We start from the raw sequence: 24,352 nt of genomic DNA, 5'->3' as shown, positions 1-24,352 counted from the left end.
CTCGGCGGCTCCCAGCCGAGGTCGCAGAGCCGACAGTCGATCTCGGCGGGCAGGCCGCCTAGCTGGCCGATGGCCGTCACTACCAGCTGCAGCAGCTGCGAGCAGCTGGCCGACGAGTGGGCGCGCGTGACGGCGCGGCCGAGCAGCGGCAGCGCCACCGCCGGCGGCAGGCAGCAGCAGAAGCCGGCCAGCTCGGCGGCGCGGCAGAGGCGGCCGAGCAGCGGCTCGGGCGGCCCAGCCGCCGCTAGCCGCAGCAGCAGCTCCGCCAGGAATGCCGCCGGACAGCCGGCCGTGCCCTGCGGCGCGCTCGGCATGTGATGGGGTGACAGCCGGCCGCCGCCGCCGCAGCCGGCCGGGCCACGGCGCCGAGCGCCGGCCACCGCCGGCGGCGCGCGCAGCTCCTTGAGCGCGACCAGCGCGGCGGCCAGCGCGGCGACCAGGCCGCGGCACAGCTCCGGCTCGGCGTCCGCCGCCAGCACGTAGCGTTCCAGCATCTCGGTCAGTTCGGCCTCGTGCCAGCCGGCCAGCGCGGCGGCCCAGGCGGCCGGCGCACGGGTGCGCGCACTCTGGTACGCCACCACCCCCTGGCAGCGGACCAGCACGAGCAGCGTGGGGCCGCAGAGCGGCGCGCCACACGCCTGCGCCGCCACGAACTGCGTCACCGTCTCCGGCGCCACCGTGTCGGGTCGGGCCACCAGCATGGGGCCGGCAGCCGCCGCCGCCAGCAGGAGCGCGTGCGCGGGCAGCGCGTGCCCGTCGGCGCGGCGCCGGCCGGGTCGCGAGTCGGCCAGCCGCAGGCACGCGCGCAGGCAGAAGCCGCAGCGCGGGTCGGCCGCGCCGGGCGGCGCGCGCAGGCAGCAGCGCGTGAGCAGCGTCAGCAGGAGGCGCAGGGCCAGCCGGGCCGGCAGACGGCGGCGCGCCAGCTGCGGCCTGAACCGGTCAGCCCAGTCGGCCGGCCGGAGGGGGCGCGGCTCGGCCACCCAAGGCGGCCGCTCGTCGCCGCTCGCCGCGCCCGCCGTCGACAGGTAGTCCCAGCACTCGGCCTCGGGCCTGCGCGCCACGGTCAGTGGCGGCCGCAGGTAGCGCTCGCGCACCGCCTGCTCGTCGCGCTGGCGTCGGTCGCGCGCGCTCTCCGACTCATCGTCGCTGCTGGCGGCCGGCGAGGCTGGCAGCCGCGGCTCTGCGGCGCCGGCGAGCGTCAAGAGAGCGGATACGACGCACGGCAGCACGATCACGGCAGGGGCGACCCTGAATGCCTCGCTAAAGAGGGGAACAACACTCCGCCCCTGCCCATACCACACCAACTTTACATAGAAGACGCACACGTTTGAAGCCACCCGCCGTTCATTCATGCGTCGCTAAAGGCGTATTTCACACGTAGCCGTGTAGCCCATCCTTTATTCACCGTCTTTGCTACGCAAGAATCTGTGCGTCAGGTGCCAGATCATGCTCCGGCATACGTCATACGCCACCGAAGCCGCCATTAGACCACTCGCGCTACCGTGGCCGCGGGTGGCCAGACGATCCGCGACGACGCCGGCCTCCTGTCTGCCCCACCGGCCTGGGCTGTGTCGCCGGTCGGCCGCGGCGGTCGCCAGCAGCCGCCGCGGCACCAGTCGCCGGCCGCCTGCCCCGTCAGCCGGACCAGGCGCCGCTGAGTACTCACCGGGCGTCGGCCGCCTGCCCTCCAGCAGCTGGTGCGAGTGGGAGCAGGCGGGCGTTCCGTGCACGGCGGCTGTCTCCCAGTCTGCAGCCAGCGGGTACAGCTCCAGCTCCAGCTCCGGCTCCGGCTCCGGCTCCGGCTCCGGTTCCGGCTCCGAGGGCGGCTGTGCGGCGGCGTCCAGGCACGCCTGGCTGGCCAGGGGGCCCAGCAGCGAGCAGACCAGCTCCACCGTCTCGGGCGAAAGCGGCGACGCCTGCGCGACGGCAGCCAACGAATCACACCCGCTGGCCGCGATCGCGAATGCCGTGAATGAGTCCGCCGAGCTGCGCATCGTCGTCAATCTCAGTGCAACTGGCCGACGTCAGCTTGGTAACCAAATAGTACATTGGCACATAAGGCAGCAAAGACAGCGAGGTGCAAAAGACGTGTGTTGGTGTAGGGGAAGAGAAAGGCCTTGGCCAGCCCCAAGCACTGCAGGATAGCGACAATCCGAACACCTACCTCATCCGACGGTTCAGACAAGATCGCGACACGTCGACTCATCCCCACATTGTCCCTACTTCCCAGGGAAACGCATTCCGCGCGCTCCCCTTCCGCGCGCTGTGCAACGAAAACGAGCAAAACACGAGAAGAAAGTTAAGCGAACGCGCACATTCCAGTAAGCCCGGTGTATATCACAATTGAAAGGACACCTTTTCCAAGTTTAATTTTATCGGTCATACAGCGCAGTAAAAAGGAAAAAAGGAAACAAATATCACGTTACGTTCCAAACGAGGTAACACATTTACCTCTTCCATCTTCGCTTTATGCTCCGGGTGCATCATGGAAAACCCAGGGTCCCGAGAACAAAATCCCCACCGTGAATGCGGCTGACAAGTAATGGCTATTCCGAAACTGCAAAAGATACACAGAGTACAGAGACAAATGAACGCATTATCCCTCTGCACCAGACAAAAATTGACCCGGATCGCTTGCCTAGTCATCCTACCTTCCTGTCACACCACAAATATCAGCATTTCCCTCCCAAGCCACGAGTCGTACCGCTCGGAATACTTGTAACTGGTTGTAAAGGGACTGTAAAGCGTGCGCACGACCACCACTCGCCCATCGCACCGGCCTCAGGGTTGTAAAGGGTCTGTAAAGAGCGCGCACGATCACCACTCGCCCATCGCGCCGGCCTCAGGGTTGTAAAGGAACTGTAAAACGAGCAAGGCAGTTTGCAGTGCAAAGCAATAAAACAACAGCTAAAAAAAACACACACACACAAAGCCCCTCCACAAAACAGCTAGTGAATCAGGACAGAGTGCTCCAGCCGAGTGGTTAGCTCTGAGGTCGGCAGGCGGAAGGCGGTGGGCGGCAAACAGTGGGCGGCGGGCGGCAAACCATGGGCGTTGGGCGGCGGGCGGTGGGCGGCAAACAGTGGGCGGCGGGCGGCAAACCATGGGCGGTGGGCGGCAAACAGTGGGCGGTGGGCGGCAAACCATGGGCGGTGGCGGCAAGCGGTGGGCGGCGAACAGTGGGCGGCGGGCGGCAAACCATGGGCGGTAGGCGGCAAACCATGGGCGGTGGGCGGCAAACGGTGGGCGGCAAAAGATGGGCGGCAAACGGTGGGTGGTGGGCGACGGGCGGCGGGCGACGGCGGACATACCGAAGCGGGCAGGGCGCTGATCACATGCAGTATCATCCAGCCGCGGCCGTCAGTGATGTACTGCAGCACGGCGGCCAGCTCTGAGTCGGCTCGTTCGGCCGGCTGCACGCTGCACGACTCGTGCACATCCCGCTGGAACTGGTACACCAGCCCGGTGATCAGCCGGGAGACGCACCTGCAACACGTCAGAGCGCCGTGCACAACACGCCAGAGCGCACCTGCAACACGCCAGAGCGCCGTGCACGACACGCCAGAGCGCGCGCCGTGCAGCTGCAACAGGCTAGACGTGGCACACAGGCCGCCCGCAGTCAGCACCGTTTGGTGCTGCTGCCGTAGATATGCGCTCAAAATCTGCTGGCAACATCGCAAACCCGAACAGTCCGACTTCGACATTGTCAGTCTCAATATGTTTTATGAAACTGGTCAAAGGAAGTTATAAACAAACATAGATCACATGCTTTGATCCCCCATCCACGTGGTTAGTTAAACACCATGTGTAAGCTGGCTCTTTTAGCGCATGACCACACGTACATGCGCGATCGGACCCGGCAGTTAAGATCACGTGCTTTCAAGTGACGGACCATACATTCCTCGCATAAACAAAACGGGGCATGGTCCACCTCTAGCTATACGTTCACGGCACAGAGGCCGTGCTCAGTAAGAACACCACAGAAACAATAAATAATGAACAATGTGCGATAGCAGTTCCCAGTTCCCCACGCGTTCACAGAGCCATATACAGCAGTGATCGAAGGCCATGGCCATCGGCAGAGCGTGCGGGCCGACCCAGCGGATCGGACCGTCGCTTCCCCCGGCTTGCTGCCGGCGGGCCACGCGCCGCACACGGCCAAGGTCACCACTCGCGCTGTCCGCCCGGCGGCCGCGGCGCGTACTCTGTCCTCCCATTACTACGGCGGGCGTAGGCCCAGCGGTGCCATGGTGTCGTCGCGCGGCGACGCGCCACCAAAGCGGCAGTCGTACACTGCACGGCGCGGAGGCCCGCCGGGCCCACGAGCCGCCCCGCTCCGGCGGCGGCGGCGGCGGCGGCGGCGGCGGCGGCGGCGGTGCCTCACCTGCCCGGGATGACGGAGGCCAGTCGGTCGCCCTGCTGTTCGCGGTATAGTAGGTAGCAGAGCAGCGCGTCCAGCCACTGGCTGCCCTGCTGCGAAGACGGGACGCCGCGTCAGCACGGACGCACGCCCCGGCAGCGGTGGCGGCAGGACGCGACGCGATCCCCCCACCGCTTGCCAGTCGGCTGCACACAAACAGGGTCGCGACGGCGCACATTGGACGGACAGAGGGCACGTCGATGCTGTGACCGAGAGAAAGGGCCACGAATGTTCGGGATATAGATATTCTCTGTGTCGAGAGATATGGAAGACTGACACCAACGCATTGCAAAAATACAGCCCAGTTTCTAAGCCGTAGGTTTTAGATCACAGTGCTCATAAAAGTCCGTTTGTATGCCGTGTAGCGTCACCTTCGTATAAAATGCATTTTTCAACGCGTCCGCGCATTTATCAAGACTTCGTATATGCCATGGATGTCCGGCAAGACCAGTAACTGGTGCGATTACACTGCGTCGTGGTTGTTCAGACGAAGAGTCTGTTTTAATTTTAAGATGGTCACTGGACCGCGGTCTCCTCGCAGTTATCCCAAATAAGGGAAGCTCTACCTTAATTGCAGTACTACATTTTGACCACCAGTCTTCATGACACATATACAAGTAAATAAAGACTGCTTGGGGAGCGCCGGTGGTCGAAGCATAGCATTTCATTTAACGTAGATCCTTCCTTTTTGACTATGAGGAAACTACAATTAAATAATCACCAAAGACTCAATTATCATGTTACTCACAAGAGCAGTGAAACAACTAAGTCTATTTCACGTGCACCAATCTCAGCCCCGGCCCGTGAATGTCGGACGGGGACGATGCACATCTTAGCCCCGGTCCGTGAATGTCAGACGGGGATGATGCACATCTCAGCCCCGGTCTGTGAATGTCAGACGGGTATGACGCACAGCACTGACAGACTGCAGTTTGATCTGAGCCGACCACACGCGGCATGGCTGCACGCAGCATAGCGCCCAGAACCGCGTTGGCTGCCTTTGCACACAGCGCACGCGAGGCACGGGTGATCCACTGGTGGGACGGCTGCCGCTGAGGCCCAATACCGCATAATCGTGCCCCAATTTACTCCGAACTATCGCAGCTACAGAACACGTGGTTCGTTAGATAATATCATAAATGACCAACGGTTTATTTGGAGCTTGTCCTACTCCCGATAACTCTACGAGAAATTCCGGCTTATCTGATAAAAGGAATATCCCATTACGGTCGCCATTCACGACCACAGCGCCAGCTTGCCCAGTCCGCTGTGACCAGCGTATGCTATGCTCGCTGGTGTTTATTTGGACTTCGAATAAAACATCCTGCGGAGAACGAACACCGTTATGTTAAAGCAACGGTGTTCGTTAACGCAACGTTGCATCTCCACAATCATGGGGTTAGTCAGAAAAACTCAGCCGAAACGCCTCATAAAAAATGAAATTCGATGCGGATTGATAGGACATGGATAGCATGAACCACAACGAGCACAGTGGGCTACAGTTAGGTTAAGCCGGTCAGGTCACCGCATCCAAAGGATGGATGATGTTGCCGCCGGAGTCGTCGGTTGCCGCCGCAGTCAAAAGAATGAATGGATTTAAATTTGAGCTATACCGCGCAACTCCCGCCCCAAACGTGTACTTATTGTGGCTATAAACAGTATTGAACAACAGCTATACAACATCTGTTGTATACCTGTGCTGTAAACGACAGTACTGAAGCGTCAGAGAAAACCATGCTAATTGCTTTCATAAAAATGCTCCTGTGGTCGGTTTCGCGAGCACACGCTGGTTGCTAGCGGTGACCCTCAGCTGGGATTCCGTTCCTCATACCAAAGCTTGGTCATCACCTAATAGACACCGCAATACAGCAGGAAACCAATATGGAACCAGGTTATCACGGCCGTTGGTCACTCCATGAACCAGTGAGAATGAAGTCGCCATTTTGATACCAAGCGTCTCCAGAGTCTTTGGCGCATGTTTGATATGGGCAGCGGAGTCCCAACACACGTCTAGCAATAATAATACAGTCTAACCAGGGCCAAGCACTTACGTTCAAGGCTGAGGTTTCTTAAAAGAATAAAGGCCGAATAAGGCGCTGCGCAGTGAAGCCTGGGCATTTTCAGAGCCCAGGGTCATGCCGGCCGAAGGGCCACATTTTTTCTCCTGCACACTGTCATACCATCACGGAGAACTCGTCGCACACGTGTGATATCGCAATCAGTTTCAGGGCTCTAGCCTTCTTTCCCACTCACCTTTTCCCAACACACATACACTTCCTCACCCAGGGCAATGGAACACGTCAGGCCCCACACCCCAGACTCGAAGGGGAAAACTGAAATCCATCGACCACTTGGACTTCATGTGAACCTTTCTTTGCTACTGCTCTCTGCTCTCTCAGTTTATTCGGTTAAGATAACATAAGAAAGCTCATGGTATCGTTTACGACAGAATGTGTATATTTCGATTAAAAAATAATGAGGAAGGGGGAGAGGAACAAAGCAACGCAACTTCAACAGCAGTTCCAGAACTACTATAAACCAAAATCACATATGAGTGTAGTCACTTGTGTCTTACCATTTTGCCTGCTGCAAGCTTTGCGCATGATAACGTTACACCAGTTAGCACTGTGCAGTGCTACCATGTTCTCTGCGCCCACGGATCAATATGAGCCGCGGGTCATTGGCCCGCGCAGAAGACACAAGCACGTTATACCAATTAGCGCTGTGCGGTGCTACCATGTGCTCTGCACTCACGGGTCAAGACGAGTCACGGGTCATTAACCTGCACAGAAGACACAATTAGCGGTTAGCCCAGGCAAAAGATGGTCCCGTGTGAAGTTTTCTGTATATATATATATATATATATATATATATATATATATATATGCCCGAGCGAAACCAGTGCGGCACATACTTCTTCCTGCTTGCTTATATTTATATATGAACCCGGCGGCCAAGTTCCCAAATGTCGCTGAAATCTGGGGCGAAAATTGAATTACACAAATCCGAGGTCAATGCGGTAATTTGCCTGCACATCGTTTATCGGCCGGGGCTGTAATGCCATTAAAATGTGTGGTCCGGGTACTAAGACGCTGACAAAGTTATGTACACGCAGATAACAGCTGCTTGCTTCCATGAGTGGTCATTCGGTATTGTCCAACACGGACGACCGATGTCCAAAGACGGATTCAAATGTGCAGTGAAGCAATTTTCAGCGTGAGGAAACACAGAGAGCTTGTGACACTTGTCCCGTATTACCAAATTCAAGAAATTATCCCACCCGTCCTTTTTGCCAACGTCCGAAACAGTTACGCGCTAAATTCATGCACCGTAACTGGTCGTGCGTGCACTCCGCAAAAATAAGCACATAAAGACATCAGCGCACCATGGCCAACGCCCTGGCCAAACCATCGCAACATTGGATCCTGTTTCAGCGGTGAGCGGGCCGGCGCTAGCCGCAGACCGTCCGCACAGAAGCCCCGCCCTGCTCCCAGCCGCAGCCACAAACATCCGGTCACAAGGCCCGGGGACCCGAGGCGCCACACACGGGCAGCATGCCGCAGGCACCCAGGCGTCCCAACTACGTCAGAGACCCATAGCACCGTTACTGAGGCATAACGCATGACCAAGTTTGAAAAGCTCATGAAAAACGCCCATCTTTGATAAATTCATATGCGCAGTTGACGAAATATCTTTCCCACAAAACCTGCAGTAGCAAGTACGAATCCCGAAGAGTTATGTTTCTGAGTGATCGGCTTGTGGAGTGTGGGCCGCACTATTTTCGTGGATGTTGCGTGTTACATGCTTACGCCTGTGCACTTTACGCTTGATGTACTACTTTATGAATTACTTTATACATGTGTCACTTCATGGATTATTTCACACATGTTCTACTTGTTCTTCACACTACCTGCATGTGATAAATCCCATTCAGCACGAAATGTCGCAGCAAAGTTTGGCAAATGTAGAGAAGTTGCAAAGTAACAAAGCTTCACATCAACAAATGCAGTCCGAAACAGTGTTTACAAATTTCAGTTATACTTTTGTTCCAAGAACTGTCTACGCGCGACTTGGTAAAACATTTCGTCTGCGATCAAAATTATTTTCCCAGATCAAAAAGCACCGAGTCGAAATGCTCCGTCATGCGCACGAGCCAATGCAGAACGGATATTTCAGAGTTTGGTTTTAACAGCAAATGTGCATCTAAAACAACGGCCAAATGTCGTCACGTGGTAGGTGCAACGGGGAGCTCAGTAACCACGAAGCATGTGTTCCAGATTTTCATGTTGGTGACAACATTTAACAAATGGTGGGAGAATCGTTAAAGACGAGTGTCAATAGCAGACATGGGGACAAAGCCAGGTTTCTGGCTTCGAAGCTGAATCCGAAGCAGATCATAACATGAAGTCGAAGCAGAAGATGCAACCGGCGGTTTCCAGCATGGAAACTGCTAATCCTAAGTCGAAGCTAGTGACCTAGTATTCGTAAATTGTAAAGCCGAATGCACAGCCGATGGCTTCTGAATTTGTGCACGCCACGGTAAAGCCGAAGCCGGCGGCCTCGAACTGATGAACAGTGAAGTCAAAGACAGACGCATCAGTTCAACATCACGGGGCCGAGATCGAGGCCAAATCTAACGTGAAGCGTTGCTGCACGGAACCAACAACTTTTTCGCGTCTGCTAAACTGTATGGGGTCCAGGAATTGCCCTGAGAATTTTAAGAGTGGGACAAGATGCGAGCATCACGGACGAACGATTTTTCGCACTCTTGTCCTGGCCCCGTAAATCGGTATGTACAGAGCGTTTTGGAAAAAGAGCTATCCATCCGTCGTCAGGTTTTCGTTGGTCCTGAGAATGACCGGCTGGTTTTGTCTTTCAGCCACGTGTAGACAAGGAAGTCTTTCAGGGTTGTGTGGTGTATTGGGGTAACTGGACGGACACGACTGTTCTTTATGGTTAAGTCCCAACAGCAGTGAAAAAAGCGTGACGGACGAAACCGGCAGTTCAAGATCGCTTGGAGCTGAACCCGAGGCCATAATTAAAAACTTGTTCAAGTTGAAGCTTAAGCCAGCCTTTAAAACTCGCAGAAAGTCTAAGTAAAAGCCGAATTCAGCCGCTTTAAATGGTATGAAGTCCAAGCTGAAGACGAATCTGGCCATGGAAGATGGTTGTTAGCCGAATCCGAATTCGAAGCCACTTGAGAAAAGTTACGGCTTTGCCAAGCAGAAGCCGCGGCCAAAGCTCGTTTCTTCCTCATGCCCGGTCAGGAGCCAACAAAAACTCAGAGCACGTATGACGAGCCGCCGGAAGCTGAAGATGGGAGTCTGAATTGCCCGCAAAATTCTGCGACATGTGACAAACAATGCCAGCCATACCTCACTCCAGTGGCCGGAGCGTAACGTGAATTGCAACGAAGAACGTACCATTGTGCCAACGGCTGTTGGCGCAGGTGTGAGCAAACGCCCACAGAGGGGCTGATACGGACCATTATGGGGTTACCATTGGACCTCTGATCATGGTGCCACAGAATGTGGTGTTCATGCTTGCACGTTTGGTACAACAACATGGGAGGCGCTTCGCCTTCATGCTGGTTCCCACACATGACACAAGTTTATAACACCGGGTTTCAGGATTGAGAAGCGAAGGAAATGTACAAAGTGGCAAGGTCTCACCCCCACTTACGAATTTAAGGAATTCATAAAAGACTGCTCTCTAAAAGAAAATTTTACTTTTCGCTATCTAAAAACATAAATTTAAGAACTGATTTCAAATGAACTTAAAGTGAAGAATTGTCTTGAATTTGTGACATGCACAAATCCTTTTAGGTGTTTGAGTATGCCGCAAAGTGCTGAGATAAGGAATATGCGGTGTCAAGTTGGTACATAATTTTCGCACGACACGATGTCACGCTCTGATAGAGCAAAATGATGTGGGATGCGAAGCGCGCCACTGTCCGGACGCATGAAGCGGCCCCATGGGGACAGACCGCCACGTGAATGAGCGTTCACCGGCACTGGCGGATCTGCAGCTCTCACAGCTGAAGCTGCAGTCCCGCTGCTAACGTGAGGAACGCCGCTTCCGAAATAATCGCTTACAATCGTTTGCAAAAAAAAAAATATATTGACCACAAGAGTGTCGTGGTCAAAAGACAATCACAATAGGTTTCTTGTCAAGCTACGATATATGGCAGCGTGAGTACTAGGTGGAGTCCAGAGCAGAAATGTTACAAACAAACGGCGAAAACTGACAGCCCGCAGGTTGTCACTGCGTGTTGGCATCGTTACGCTATTTGTACCATACCATGGCACGGATTGAACTCGTGGCTCGGAAGTGAATCGTGATCTGATACCTGGGTCCTGGGTCGACTTAGGAGACTGGCAATGAAAGGGCTCGGAAGTGAATCGTGATCTGATACCTGGGTCGGGTCCTGGGTCAACTTAGGAGACTGGCAATGAAAGGGCTCGGAAGTGAATCGTGATCTGATACCTGGGTCCTGGGTCGACTTAGGAGACTGGCAATGAAAGGGCTCGGAAGTGAATCGTGATCTGATACCTGGGTCCTGGGTCGACTTAGGAGACTGGCAATGAAAGGGCTCGGAAGTGAATCGTGATCTGATACCTGGGTCCTGAGTCGACTTAGGAGACTGGCAATGAAAGGGCTCGGAAGTGAATCGTGATCTGATACCTGGGTCCTGGGTCGACTTAGGAGACTGGCAATGAAAGGGCTCGGAAGTGAATCGGTGATCTGATACCTGGGTCCTGGGTCGACTTAGGAGACTGGCAATGAAAGGGCTCGGAAGTGAATCGTGATCTGATACCTGGGTCCTGGGTCAACTTAGGAGACTGGCAATGAAAGGGCTCGGAAGTGAATCGTGATCTGATACCTGGGTCGGGTCCTGGGTCAACTTAGGAGACTGGCAATGAAAGGGCTCGGAAGTGAATCGTGATCTGATACCTGGGTCCTGGGTCGACTTAGGAGACTGGCAATGAAAGGGCTCGGAAGTGAATCGTGATCTGATACCTGGGTCCTGGGTCAACTTAGGAGACTGGCAATGAAAGGGCTCGGAAGTGAATCGTGATCTGATACCTGGGTCCTGGGTCAACTTAGGAGACTGGCAATGAAAGGGCTCGGAAGTGAATCGTGATCTGATACCTGGGTCCTGGGTCGACTTAGGAGACTGGCAATGAAAGCTGGTCTGAGCAGCAGTACTGTGACATGTATCAGACCTGGCTGCGTGACCCAGCATATGTGTGCATGCCCCAGCCACATGGCAGCACTCACATAACTGGGGTATGCATTTGAACTGCTGGCTGTCATATCTGATGATAGCTTTGCTAGTCAAGACAATCATGTGTAGAGGAAATGATGAAGACCCTGTTCCCACTTCCTGGTTATGCCACATTACACATCATGTCCAAAAAGGCAATATTTGTTTGGTCCCTTATTGAGCCACAGGTGCACAACAACCACAAGTGTATCATCCATCATGAAAAAACCAATGTCACACTTCAAAGTTTCAATACACAAAAAATGCTTCAGTGTGACTTGCAGCTAAACCTGAGTATAATGTAATGCTGTCTGCCCCCTCTCCCCTTCCCTCTTCTCATGCTCCTTACACCCTACAGAAGCCTTTCCCACAAATATCATGCCATTTGGATGTCAACACCTTATGGAATACACCAGAAACAAGTTGCTTACAGCATTTGCAGTTTGTTTCACCAGGACATGTAATTTTTAAAGTTGATGTTGAGAAGAATCCCAGCTATTAATCTTGATCAAACATGATAAATAATAAACATAGCAAGATCAATGTGATGAAAAGGGCCAAATGGGGCACATAAAAATACTTGAAATCACCAAGAGCTTTTAGCTTTCTGACAGGGCTCTCAGTTTCTGCTATGCATTTGCATTCTGCTCATCTCTGACATACTTTACTTATGTGAATAGTACATGCCATATAAAAGCTGATGGTGGGATGCTTCCCAAAAATCACAGGCTTGGTCCACAATTATGTGGATACTAATACTGAGCTCATTTGAAGCCTTTTGAGGAAGATGGACAAAAGGACTGGACAGCAGGGCAGTGCAGCAATTCTTAGTAAATATATCCAGATGGTAAAATACAGAGTAGAGCAGTATGCCTACCCTTGTCATTGTGTGTTTGATAATGACAAGCTATGTGAAATGGCTGTCTATAGCTCTGTTTTCTCTGGCTGCAAAAAAGCACATTAGGCTTTGATGCTTATGTGGGGTTGGGTGAGTCTTAACCATGTCTAGCATGCATGGGTTGATGCCATTCAAAGCCTTTCAGCAAACATTGGTATTGGTACTCACCCTGCTGAAGACATGGGCATTGCGGAAATGCTCCCAGAGGATCATAAACTCCAAATCTATTTCTGCCATCTGCAAACAAAGACAAAGGTCAGCACATACATTCCAAGTAGCAAATCTTTATCTGTGTCTGCAGCTAGGACAGGGCACCAGCCAGCTTGAATTCAATCAATGGTAAGCCTGCAAATTGCAGACTGCAGATGCAACACATTTCAGTGAGACCTCATTGTGGCAGCAGTGGCGCCCCAGGTAGGCCATGGTGAGTCAAGGTTTCAAGGGACGAGAATGTTGTGATAGAAATCACAAGAAAAAATAGCCCTAAAACACACCAACAGGGTAAATGCAAGAATGTTTTCAACTTTCATAACCAATCTTTAACATGTCCTTATCCTTCACAATTTATCATTCACACATCTGCCAGACTCAGGGCATCAATGTCAGCTAAGATTCCACTAAGGCATACAAATTTTGGTGGACTGGTCCCAAAATCCTCAAGCACCTGCCAACTGCAAGATGTTACAGAACAGACCAGTGGTAAGCCTCATTGTACACAGATAAAATGCATGCCACGATGCAACCTCCATGCAACACACATGCCAATTTGAAACATCAAAACTTCTCACTTACCCTTTCCTTGCAACTTCCACAAGATCAACGTGCCAGGTCGATTCGAACAGACACAGCCGCTAAGTCCGCGAAGGCATACGAGGATAGTCCGGTGATCTACATCACAGCCTCTAAGTGAAAAGCACACTCAATCACATGTTTCCTTGACCAGGTCTTTGCGGAGTGTATCCTGGCACGCAGCTGCCGCAACCCCGAGCTGCGTCTCTCGTCCCATCCACGGTTCTTCTGCCCCACCACCGAAAGGCATCCACATCAACACTGGCGCCTCAGGCGTTATTGCCTCTGTTACCACACGTCCGCGGAAATTGTCTCTGGAGCGCAAATATTGAATGTAAAACCTACCATATCATCGCGATCTTTTCCGCCCAGTGAAGGCAAATGTGATATCCCTTCATCTCCCGTGATGATTACGATTTTCACCATCAAGCCTTCTCAGACTTATCAGGATCGATCCGTGAACCACTCGGAATCGCAAGAAGGGGGGGGGGGGTCAACGTGATACCGTTAGGTTTGGGCTTCTCGGGAGGACGATCAGAGGTCCGACCCGAATGCCTGAAGCACCGGTTGGACATCGTGTTAGGGGACTGCTGCCCGTGTTACGTGGCGGTTTTCCACGTTATATCGTCGTCGTCATTTCCTTCAACTTGATTTTCTTTCGCGTAATTAGGAGAACTGGCTTCTCATTTTTTTTTTAGCAATATTGGCATGCTCAGTCGACGGAATTCTCACCAACACCAAACGCTAATCCCAAAGCCCAGCTTGCATAAAAGCAACAAGCGCCGTGACTGGCTCAATTATTTCGGTTAAGTTCTTACATGGTTTTTCAAGTTATGTACTCTCGCATGACGCTGTGTAATGCATAATGTTGTGAATACTATTCTAGAGGTAGTGGCTGTGCTCACCAACAACCAGCCTCACGAAAATAAAAAAATATTCGTAGGACTAATACGTCCAAGGGTAATAATCTGACTTACTTGGATTAATCATGCGCGTCATTGTTAATGACGGCTATTGACTAGACGGCCCACGGCATTGATCCGCAGGTAGTTACCAAGGAGACGTGTCATCGACGGCGGATAAAAGGACTTTGATATGTTTGTATTTGCTCTTACATACTGATTTGTTTAAAGTTGTTCCTACTATCACCGTTGACGAAACAGGTGGCTTTCAGCGACGCATGTCAAACCTCGCGCCACTCGCCGTCATCTGACCCTGAAGCAAAAAGGTTCACTAGTCTTCACTAGCGGCCACGCGGCGAGGCGGCGCCAGTTGCCGGTAGTTCCTCTCGCCACACCATCTATCTTCCCCGTTCAGGTGCCATCTACGGAGCACGCAAACGCATCCATTGTGCACGCAGCAAGGCGATTCTCGCCATAAGCCGGTTAACAGGGGGCGACTGTGAATGGTGGCGGGAGCGTTAGCCCACCAACTTTGCATAGGCTTTCATGAAACAAATGCTTTCGTCCTAATACGGGTAGCAAACGTCACTTAACTGGAACTCCGGAACTAGCGGGCATACATTCACACCGTCTTATGCATGCTTGCCACCGGTCATATTGAAGGGAGGCATATAGTGTGGTCACTACACACAGTCTGCAGCTTATGTGTAGCGACCAGACCTCCTCAATTGTGAGCAGAACCGTACAGCTACACACCACGCATATCTCGGGAGTTATCCCCAGTAAATTGCAGTCACCTGGTGCAAGGCTCACCGCAACATAACCAGGTAACCCCCACTCCCTCCCGTCACAGAAAAATGCCGGAATCCCCCATCGGCACGCCGGAATCCCGCATCGACACGCCGAAATCTCTCGTCAGCTCTTCATATTTTCTCAAGTCACGGAATCACGTATAGGCACGCCGGAATCCCCCACCGGCTCATATGAGTGAACCCCGCCTTCTGGAGACGCTGTAATAATTCTAACAACGGTACCCTCAGTAACCGAATTCGCTGCCACCGCCCATGGTCAGTTACTCATGATCATTTTAGCAGACCCCTTTCTGTGGGCGCGTGACAATCCACCAGGAGAGGATTGACCAGCTTTTCCGACAGCCCAATGCCGTTTTCTGACTTCACCGTCTGGGAGTCGCAAGAAGGCAGCTGAAAAGCGAGTCTCACATTCTCCGAGTCGCGAACCCATGAAAGGTACCCTACACATGCTACTGCTTCTCTCACTAGCGGCCAGCCACGTGCCAAAGTGCGTCCCACCTCACCCGTGAGTCGCGGAGAGACCGATCAATAGCCAACTTCCTAGTTTCTGTAGCGAGTGGGACCTTTCAACCCACAGCTAGACAGCTGCCTGCGTACCGCAAAGGACTTTCGCCACCGTTCCCCGCGAGGAGTCAAAACGCAAAGCATCTGTGATGCCTCTAGCTCGTGGTGACACAAATATTTCACTACACACATGGAAAACTCACAATCGGCCCAAGCTGAATGCAGTATACGAGCTATGTCAGATAATTGATTTGACGTATAAGTGGACCTGACTGCGGCGCGCCATATCCCCTGGCATAAAATTTATGCCGCATATTACTCATTGATCTGCTACTTTCCTACAGACTGTTCATTGAAACACATACAGAAATACCAGGCAGAAGTCGGCAAGCCATGTAACAACATATATTAGCGATAGATTGGTATATTAGACATGCTAATTACCGCGATATGACGCTAGCCAAAAAGAACGCACGACGTACATCAAACTAGAATTAAGGTGTGAGCCTCCAACGATTGGTGCTTGTGATACATTAGGTGTTTCGAACATTAGGTGTTATGGTACAATAGTGGTCACGAACATTAGGTGTTGCGATAATCCCCCTCGTGTGGAGCCCGTGGGCGCAGGCAGGGTGGCAGAGGGAAAACGTGTCATGGTCCCTTAGGTCTCCAGGGGTTGAAATGTAGCTCAAATGAAGGACTCGTGGGCCCTCAAGATGCGGCTGGAGGTCGTATTAACGAATCATGGCACTCCGCGGGACGGGCCTTTTGCAGGCCGGACCCTGAAATGTCACCTAAAGGGTCCCCTGCACCGATCGCATCCATGTGGACCGTGAAACAATTGGGGCCCGATGCTGGTCAGAGTCCAAGAATGCCAGACAGTCGGCCCAGTGTCAGCATGGCGGCCATTTTTCAAGCAGGGCAAGTTCTGGCCTCGCGAATGCCACTTAACCCGCGCCCGGCAGAAGGTCTGAGACAACCGCGCTCGGCTTGGGGGGGAAGTTGATGTTCCCCCCCCCCCCGGGATTTCCAACTTTCAAACGCCGTATGGGAGAAACAAAGTTACCGTTTTGAAGGTCTGGTCAAATCATGAAGAAAGCCAGACAATTTTTTTGCCCTGGGTCAAATGTGAGGTTACCAGTGGCCTCAATTCTGCCTGTGTTTTGAAGTCGATAAACTGCAGAAATCAGGCGTTGAACGGCCGCATGCAATATATCACCGGTGCCGTTAATTTCCAATGGTTTAGTGGGTTTTTTAAACCGACAGAACTCAGGAACTTTTTCAAGAATGCTTTATCTGGGTTCCACAGACATTAAGGACATCGCGAAGGTCGATTGTAGGTCGATATATTTGATCGAAATTTGAAGATTAAAAGTTTGATTGTAGATCGAGTGGTCAGCGATGTGTATTTACATGGCCAAGCCGTGTTTGTCTGGCAATGTCAGACATTTAGCCAGAAACGATTAGTGATGCAATTTATGTGACGCGATTTTTTAACATGCGCGCTCGCAAATCTTAGCAACAAAAACCTCGACACCTGGCGTTGCAGTCTCCATTGTCTGCGAAGCTTTAGTTCAGTGGCTATCTTTTCGCCGCGGTCCACTGAGAGACGAAAATGATGATGCTTCTGAAAGAATGATCTTAAAATACTTCAATCGATTAGTAATACAAGTTGTGTGACGTAATTTTGAGCACGCGCACCTGAAAATCTTGTAACAAAAGCCTCGATGCCAGGCGTTGCAGTCTCCGTAGGCCGCGCGGCGTCGGTCCAGCAGTTGATACTAAGCTGCGGCCTACGGGTGGCCAAAAATGCTGACGCCTTTGCAAGAAGTACCTTTGAACCCTTCAAGACATCAAATATAACATTTAGAAGGCAGTCTGGGCGTGTTCCACGTGTACGATTTTTAGACTGATGATCAGAACAGATTGGCCCTTAAAGCGCCGCGAAGGGGTACTGGGATCTGGTGGTGGGACTGGAAGAGTTAAGGTAGAATCCCTATTTTTCGTGTTTCTGAGGCTAGCAATTTGTCCAGAACACAAATTAACATGGTGCCCGCCGTCTGGTGGCACTTGCAGTGGCCAACGTCGTTCTGTTCCATGGAAGCCGCAACCCAGGCCATAGTTGTCCTTGCTCTCGAGGTTGCGGGCGGGCGTGTTCAAACCTTTCGATTGTAATTTTTTCACTAATCCATTCTAAAAAATGAACTTTTTCAGGTAAACATGGACTGACCTTGTACGTTTAAAAATTATTTCGACCCACGCTATTCAACAATAACAAGAACCCCACTCCACTCAACAATAATGAGACCTCCTATTTCTTTCCGCGCGAGGGGCCCCATGAGTAGAACACCAGGAGTACATAATCGCTTCCGTCCAAGGGCTGAAGAGTCACGCCGTCCATCGCGAAGTGTCTTCTGGCCGTCATTCTGGCGACACGGGGCGGTACCTCCTGGTCGATCCGGAGGCCATTAGAAGGGTATATCTTATCACATTGTTCCCCTCCCAGACACGGCAGACCTCCTGATCCGCGCAGTTGGCCCCGGACCAGCATAGGAACCCTCACTGGCGCAACAACATGCCTGATCGCTGCAGGTGGGGTCCAATAATTGTCACATAGACTGCAGTTTCACGTTTTTCTGTGTTCTTCAGAGATATTGAGGACTCCCTGAACGCAGATCGTAGATAAATGGGGTCCAAATTTGTATTAACATGGCTAGTCCATGTTCGTCTTAAGGTGCTTAAGATCAGAATTGATTACTGATAAAACTATGCGATATGATTTTGAACATGGTCGTTCGCAAGTCATAGCAACGACAGCCTCGAAGCCCGGCGTTGCAGTCTCCATAGGCCGCGCGGCGTTGGTCTGTGGTTGTGATACTAAGCGATGGCCAATAAGTAAACGAAAAAAGATGGCACGTATTGAGGATGATGGTTGGTGAACTAGGCAAATTGGTATGTATGTTTAATGCGTTGCAAAAGTAATCTGAACCCAACCTTAATCTGAAAAGTGTGTGGGGGGGGGGGGGGGGCAGGTAACACTGCTGACCCCCACCTTCCAAGGTGCGGGGGAGGCATTGCCTCCTGGCCCCACCTGTGATGGTGAGGCCAGGGGGCACTCGGAGGGCACCCATGATAGAATGTTCCACAAGGAGACACTGGAAACATCATGCTAGAGGGACCCATTACGAACTCCGCTCCGCTTCGGCCGGGGTCCAATAAGTCGAAATAAGGTCGTTTACCAATTAAAAGACCCCTGAGCTGCTAAGGCATTCAGTGATTACCTTGCGTCGAACTGGGGTGACCTGTTCCGGTTAGACCGCCTCCTGCGCCAAGAAGTGGGCCGCTGCATAACGTATCCCTTTTAGGGCCTCCAGGTTGTCCAATGGACTGTGGACCAATGAGAATGGTAGCGGGCAAGAACCTCGAGTTTGGACGGAAAGACCCTACAGTACCCGGACGAGAAAAATGGTAAGCCTAAAGAATGGTAAGGACTTCTTTGCGGGAAGAGAAGCTCAGGCAATAACTCAGCACTAACCGTTCAGTAAGGAGTTGGTGGCCAGTAGGGACAATCTGGTCGCTCAAGGACCCCTTTAGCTACTTAGGATCTGCTGGTCTATTTAAGCTCCTGCTGGCCATTATGGGGATCTCAAATCAAAGAGGGACGCCTTGGCTGCCCAGGGTCGCATTGATCGCTCCGGGATCTCTGTATGTGCAGGGCCCCTCTGGCTGTTCACGAGCTGTTTTAGCTGCTCAGAGCACTTCAACCCACTGAGGGACCATTAGCGATTGAGGAGTCCCTGGCCGGCGGCGCGTCCACTGCACCAACAGTTCAGGGCTTTACTTGCCTTTCAGGTCATTAAGAAGTCCCTGGCCGGCGGCGCGCCCGCTGCTCCTGCAGCTTAGGGCTTCACTCGCCTCTCAAGTCAGCGACCACCGCACCTACAGCTCAGGGCTTCGCTCGCCCCTCAGGTCATTAAGGAGTTCCTGACCGGTGGCGCGTCCACTGCACCTACAGCTCAGGGCTCCGCTCGTCCCTCAGGTCATTAACGGGTGGCTCTCATTGCAGAAGAGCCGAGCTGGCCACCTGAGTGCTCATCTGGCTAATCAGGGCCAATTCGTCCGAGCAGTGACCTGTTCGATCGTCAGAACCATTCAGATGTAATTTATGGCGCGCTGGACACTCGGAATTTTGCTTGCCGCACGGGGCCCTTTTGTTCGCTCAGAGGCCATTCCTACGCCCAGAAGCCCTTTCAATTGGTAGTGGGCCTCCGATCGCTCAGGTGCTGCCTGGACGCCCAGGGCTCTTAGCAAGCGTCCAAGGCCCAATGTCTTCTTCGTACCCCTCTGACCGCTTAAGGGTCTTTTAATTGTTCGGGACTCATCTGGCCACGTTTTGGTTTGGGGTTCAGGGCAGAATTTTTCAGGAGGCTTCTCGGACAAAATACGGCCTCCTAACAGGGGTCTTTCTGCACAGTGTCGCATTCAAGGAGAGGGGTACCAAAGTCATGTGTCCCTTATCTAACTATTGCATGTATAATATCGAAGCAAAAATGGCCATGAGTTAAAAATATAAAGAGTAGGGCCTCCTAAATTAAGGGGTCTCGCTAACCTAAAACGGGGCCTTCAGTTCCAGAAAAGAATCACTTTATGCATAAAAGCATCTTTATCCAGACAGAATGCTCTCCATGTATGATGGGGCCTCTAAACCTAGTTAAGCGGCCTCGCTGTCCCAAAACAGGTCATCCTGATCCAGAGCTGCGGTTAGCTGACGCATGAAATCTCTTGATGCATTTATCTCTTGTTGTAGAGATATAACTTCTGAGCATAAAGCACGCCTTCTAAACCAGAACAGGGGCTTCCTAGTTTGTAACAGGAGCCTCCCGAGCCAGCAAAGGGGCCTTCTTAACACAACACGGGCCTTTTTGTCTAGATCATTGGCTACCTTATTTACAGAGGTGACCTCAAGACCCAGAAAATATGCCTTTTGATGTAGAAAAGGACTTTCTGAGACCGATCTATTACTTTCTGACTCAGTTGTGCGGGCCGCTATGATCTGAATTTTAGGGCTCTACGTGTAGCTGCAATGCCTTTAATTAGGGGAAACGGGGCCTCCCAATCTGTTAAGGGGAACCTGTAGCGCAGGCAGGGGGAGGGTACAGGGGGCACGCCCCCCCCCCCTTAGGTTCCGTGGGGTCCGAAAGGTTCCTCGGGACCTACGCTTAAGGGCCTGAACGGCCAGCTAGAGGTCTCATCCAGGGAGCCCGGCTCGCAGGGCCTGGTACTCCAGCACCAGCCAGAGGGCCCTGCGCTCTGATCAGGGCACCACTGAGTCGATAAGGGCTTATATTTCGGTAAGACACCACCAGTAACGCACAGTCAGCTGCGTGACAGCATGTGCCTAGGAGCTCATTTCCCAAGCTAGGACAAAGCAGGGGCCAGCGATTTACATTGCTCGAGCCCAACAGCACCTAACGGGGGCCCTGTGTTGTCAAGGCACCCTGAGTCGGCTAGAGACAGTGATCGAGGAGGCCCGAAGAGTCTAGAGACCCCAACGCGTCCGTAGATCAAGGGCCAATTGGAGGGTCTAAACGCATGAAAGGCTGGTCGAAGTGTTATTCCGCTATAGGCCTGTACGTCGGTCAGGTACCACCGTATCACATAATCGTCTGCGTGTCGGTATGGACCTGGGGACCTGGTGTGAATGGTAGATGAGGAACAAAGAACGCAAGTTTTTAGCGATAAATGGAGCTTTTTAAGCAGAGCTGAGGAGTCTTCTTGTACTTAAACTTCAAGCTTCAACTGGTTCAACTTCAACTGGTCCAGATATGTTCTCTAATGAAAAAAACAGTGATTTTGCTGGCTTTGGCCTGGGAATAAAATGTGACAAATCTGGAACATGTTTCTCCAAATAATCTTCAGTCGTATTGAGGCACGGGTGGGGTAATGTGCCGTATGCAAGCGCACCATGCACGCTCCGGGTTGGGGGCTGGGGAGGGCGCTTTGCCCGTGAGGCGATCAGGTTTACCAAGCGAGAGGGACTAAACGGCCAACCAAACCTGTTGACAACTCCTCGCTTCGAGCCCACGGGACCGACTGACATGAAACCTTCACCAATCGATACGCCACAGTCGATATCCTGCTTTTCCAAAACATGGGGGCCTTGAGTCAGGTCAAATATCAACAACAAAAAAACGGCTAAAACCATTTCAAATTAGTCTGCAGACAACCACATACTCCGAGCCTATGGAACCAATCGGCACCAAAGTTTCGCCGATCGATGCTCCATAGCCGATATCCTGTCTTTTCCAGAACGTGGCGACCTTGACTCAGGTTACAGGTTATCAAAGACGGCCCAAGCCACTTCAAATTAATTTGCAAACAATCCCATGCCCCCAATCTACGCAACAGACACGCACCAAACCTTTACCAAACGATGTGCCATAGTCGATACCTCATCCACTCTAGAACAGAGTGACCTTGAATTGGGTCAAAGGTCACCAAAAATGGCTGAAAGCACCTGAAATTAGTTATCAGGCTCCAACATCCTATTCTTTCCAGAACATGATGACCTTGGGTCAGGCCAAATGTCACTGAAAAAACGAAAACCGGAAAACAGGTTTGCAGACAACCCCATACTCCGAGCCTATGGCGCCGATCAGCATGAAACCTTTACCAATCTATGCGCCATAGTCAAAATCCTGTTCGTTTCAAAACAAGGTGACCTTTGGTCAGGTCGAAGGTCACCAAAAAACAAAAAAGGTCACCATGTTATGGAAAGGGTAGTATGTTAACCATTGTGCATCGATTGGTGAAGATTTCATCCGATCGGTCACATAGGTTCGGAGCATGGGGTTGTTTGCAAACCTATTTTTCGGATTTTTGGTGTTTTCGGTGACCTATGACCTAACCAAAGATTGCCATGTTGTGGAAAGTTAACGTTAACGACCAAGCGACATTTAATTGGGAAACTGTCATGTTCATCGGTCTCATAGGATCAGAGCATGGTGCTGCCAACAGGTTTGGTCGGCCGTTTAGTCCCTCCCCACCAGACGAGAAATTGTGGCTTACCTTTATGTAGTAACCCTGCACAATCGTAGGCATGGTTAGAGCATTCAGTTGTTAATCTGGTTATATTTTCGAGGATGATAAGGCTTAGATCGCAATCGTCAGAGCTGCAGCTATACAACGGCAGCTATAACATTACGCTACAGCTGCCGTTAAATTCTACTGAAAAGAAGCTACTTACGATGGTGACGTGCGCACGATTTAGAGCAGGAAGAAACACGCAGGATTGAGACAGTCGTTGGAAACCAAGGGAGCCCATGCGCAAAACAGACGACCTCATCAGCTCATAGCAAATTTAGCCGATAATTTACTCCGAAGCATGATGTGTGCCCGTTCTTCGTCCTTTTTGTTTTGCATTCTTAGATTTTGGGTGGTCTTGAAAGCTAATGTGACCTTTCCTCTGGCTGACAGGCGTTGGCAAAGTTTTTAGGATTCGGGGCAAGCTGGCTCGCTGCCGACTGCAGGCAATTTACGGCTTAATTTTGGTTTGTCCTCGGATTTGAGCCCTGTGACATCGTTCTAAGTGTAAGATGAAAGGCAAATCTCCAAAATTTTGGAAGTACCTTCAAAAAACGTTGACCGCCTTTTTACAGCCCGTTTCATGCTTTGCGACCCCAACAAGCTTGGATCTGCGTTACTCTGAGGCGCCCCATTTGGTCGTTTGGGGATGAGGCTGAGTTGTCCCACTGCCCCCTCCTCCTTTCAAAGGCAGTGCTCTGGCTACTAGGGAGCTTACCGTGCTACATCCTTTCCTTACGTGTGTCACTGCTAGTAAGAGGCAATTTGTCGAAGGCGCCTCTTAGTCGAAAAGCTCACAACGTCGGGATAAAAACTCATCCATCTCAAACCCTGGCGAGCAAGCGGCGCAGTACGAGATGGGTGCTATTTTTGTCACCACCTTCAACCGTGTAACTGCCCCCGAAAAGGCTCCCAAACGTTTCAGCGTCAGCGGCCTGTTGACGTCGAATTCCGAAGTGTTTTTGACCACAACTTCATGGGATCGGCGATGACCCAGGAGTTGGCACCGGATGTGGAGTCGGGCAGGGACGGTGACAGCGTGCTCGGAACGCTACGGACGGCGGAGCAGAATATGGTGCAGAGTCGGAGCCGACTCCACCCGCACGGACAATGAGGTCTTAAACAATGGCCAGCTCTGAAAAAGCATAACGAGCCTTTGGCAGGTCCTAGAGGCGTTCAGAATCGTTCACAACCTGTCCCCGTTGCCAGGGACTCCAAAACGCAAGCGCACAAGGCCAAGGGAAAAGGGCGCTGTGGTATCCTCTTCGCCATACAAAAGGGTCGCTGCAGGTCAAAAAGCCAAGGCAAAAGGCTAGGGACAGGGGAGAGGGGCAAAAGTGGCGCAGAAGACTGCGACGCGGGAAAAAGGTAACGTGATGGTGGGAGAGAAGCAAGGCCACGTGCACACCAGGTGCCACGTTTGCCTGCGTCGCAAATCCTGGACTCAGTGCACGAAATACTTAAAATGAGCGTCTGGGCCATGCACGAATATCAACCAAAGACAGATGTCATGTGTGTGACATACGTCGGTAGTAGAGGGAAAGCTCAAGAGCCACGTGTGGGCACTGTTGTGCCAAAGTTTGTTTTTCTGGCTACGGAGTGCCAGTTTTTGCGTCCTGTGACCAGTAGCGACTTGAGTGACGTTTTGAACCTTGCTAAAGACTGCGACTTTACCTA

At 52.2% G+C, this 24,352-nt stretch overlaps 1 protein-coding gene across 1 annotated transcript; it reads right to left on the bottom strand.

Moving 5' to 3' along the window:
• Positions 1-58: 58 nt before the first annotated feature.
• On the bottom strand, positions 59-13,610 carry LOC119094147 (uncharacterized). Its single transcript, XM_037217223.1, has 8 exons — positions 13,378-13,610; positions 12,754-12,822; positions 4,385-4,473; positions 3,312-3,486; positions 1,667-1,916; positions 1,017-1,180; positions 460-638; positions 59-62 (listed from the first exon to the last, which is right to left on the bottom strand). The coding sequence occupies exons 2-8, from the start codon at positions 12,820-12,822 to the stop codon at positions 59-61; spliced, it is 930 nt and encodes a 309-aa protein (XP_037073118.1). The 5' UTR covers positions 13,378-13,610.
• Between the last annotated feature and the right edge of the window lie 10,742 nt (positions 13,611-24,352).

The sequence above is a fragment of the Pollicipes pollicipes genome, unplaced genomic scaffold, assembly GCF_011947565.3.
Source record: "Pollicipes pollicipes isolate AB1234 unplaced genomic scaffold, Ppol_2.1 Scaffold_4002;HRSCAF=4701_pilon_pilon_pilon, whole genome shotgun sequence".
NCBI classification, from domain to species: Eukaryota; Metazoa; Arthropoda; class Thecostraca; order Pollicipedomorpha; family Pollicipedidae; genus Pollicipes; species Pollicipes pollicipes.
This window is presented reverse-complemented; position numbering and strand designations above follow the sequence as displayed.

Bases quoted from the DNA above. Each gene is read 5' to 3' on its own strand.
- LOC119094147 (XM_037217223.1), bottom strand. From the start codon at position 12,822: ATGGCAGAAATAGATTTGGAGTTTATGATCCTCTGGGAGCATTTCCGC. The intron at 4,474-12,753 runs GTGAGTACCAAT...CCGTCTTCGCAG, and splicing joins ATGCCCATGTCTTCAGCAGG to CAGGGCAGCCAGTGGCTGGA. The intron at 3,487-4,384 runs GTGAGGCACCGC...GACGTGTTGCAG, and splicing joins GCCTCCGTCATCCCGGGCAG to GTGCGTCTCCCGGCTGATCA.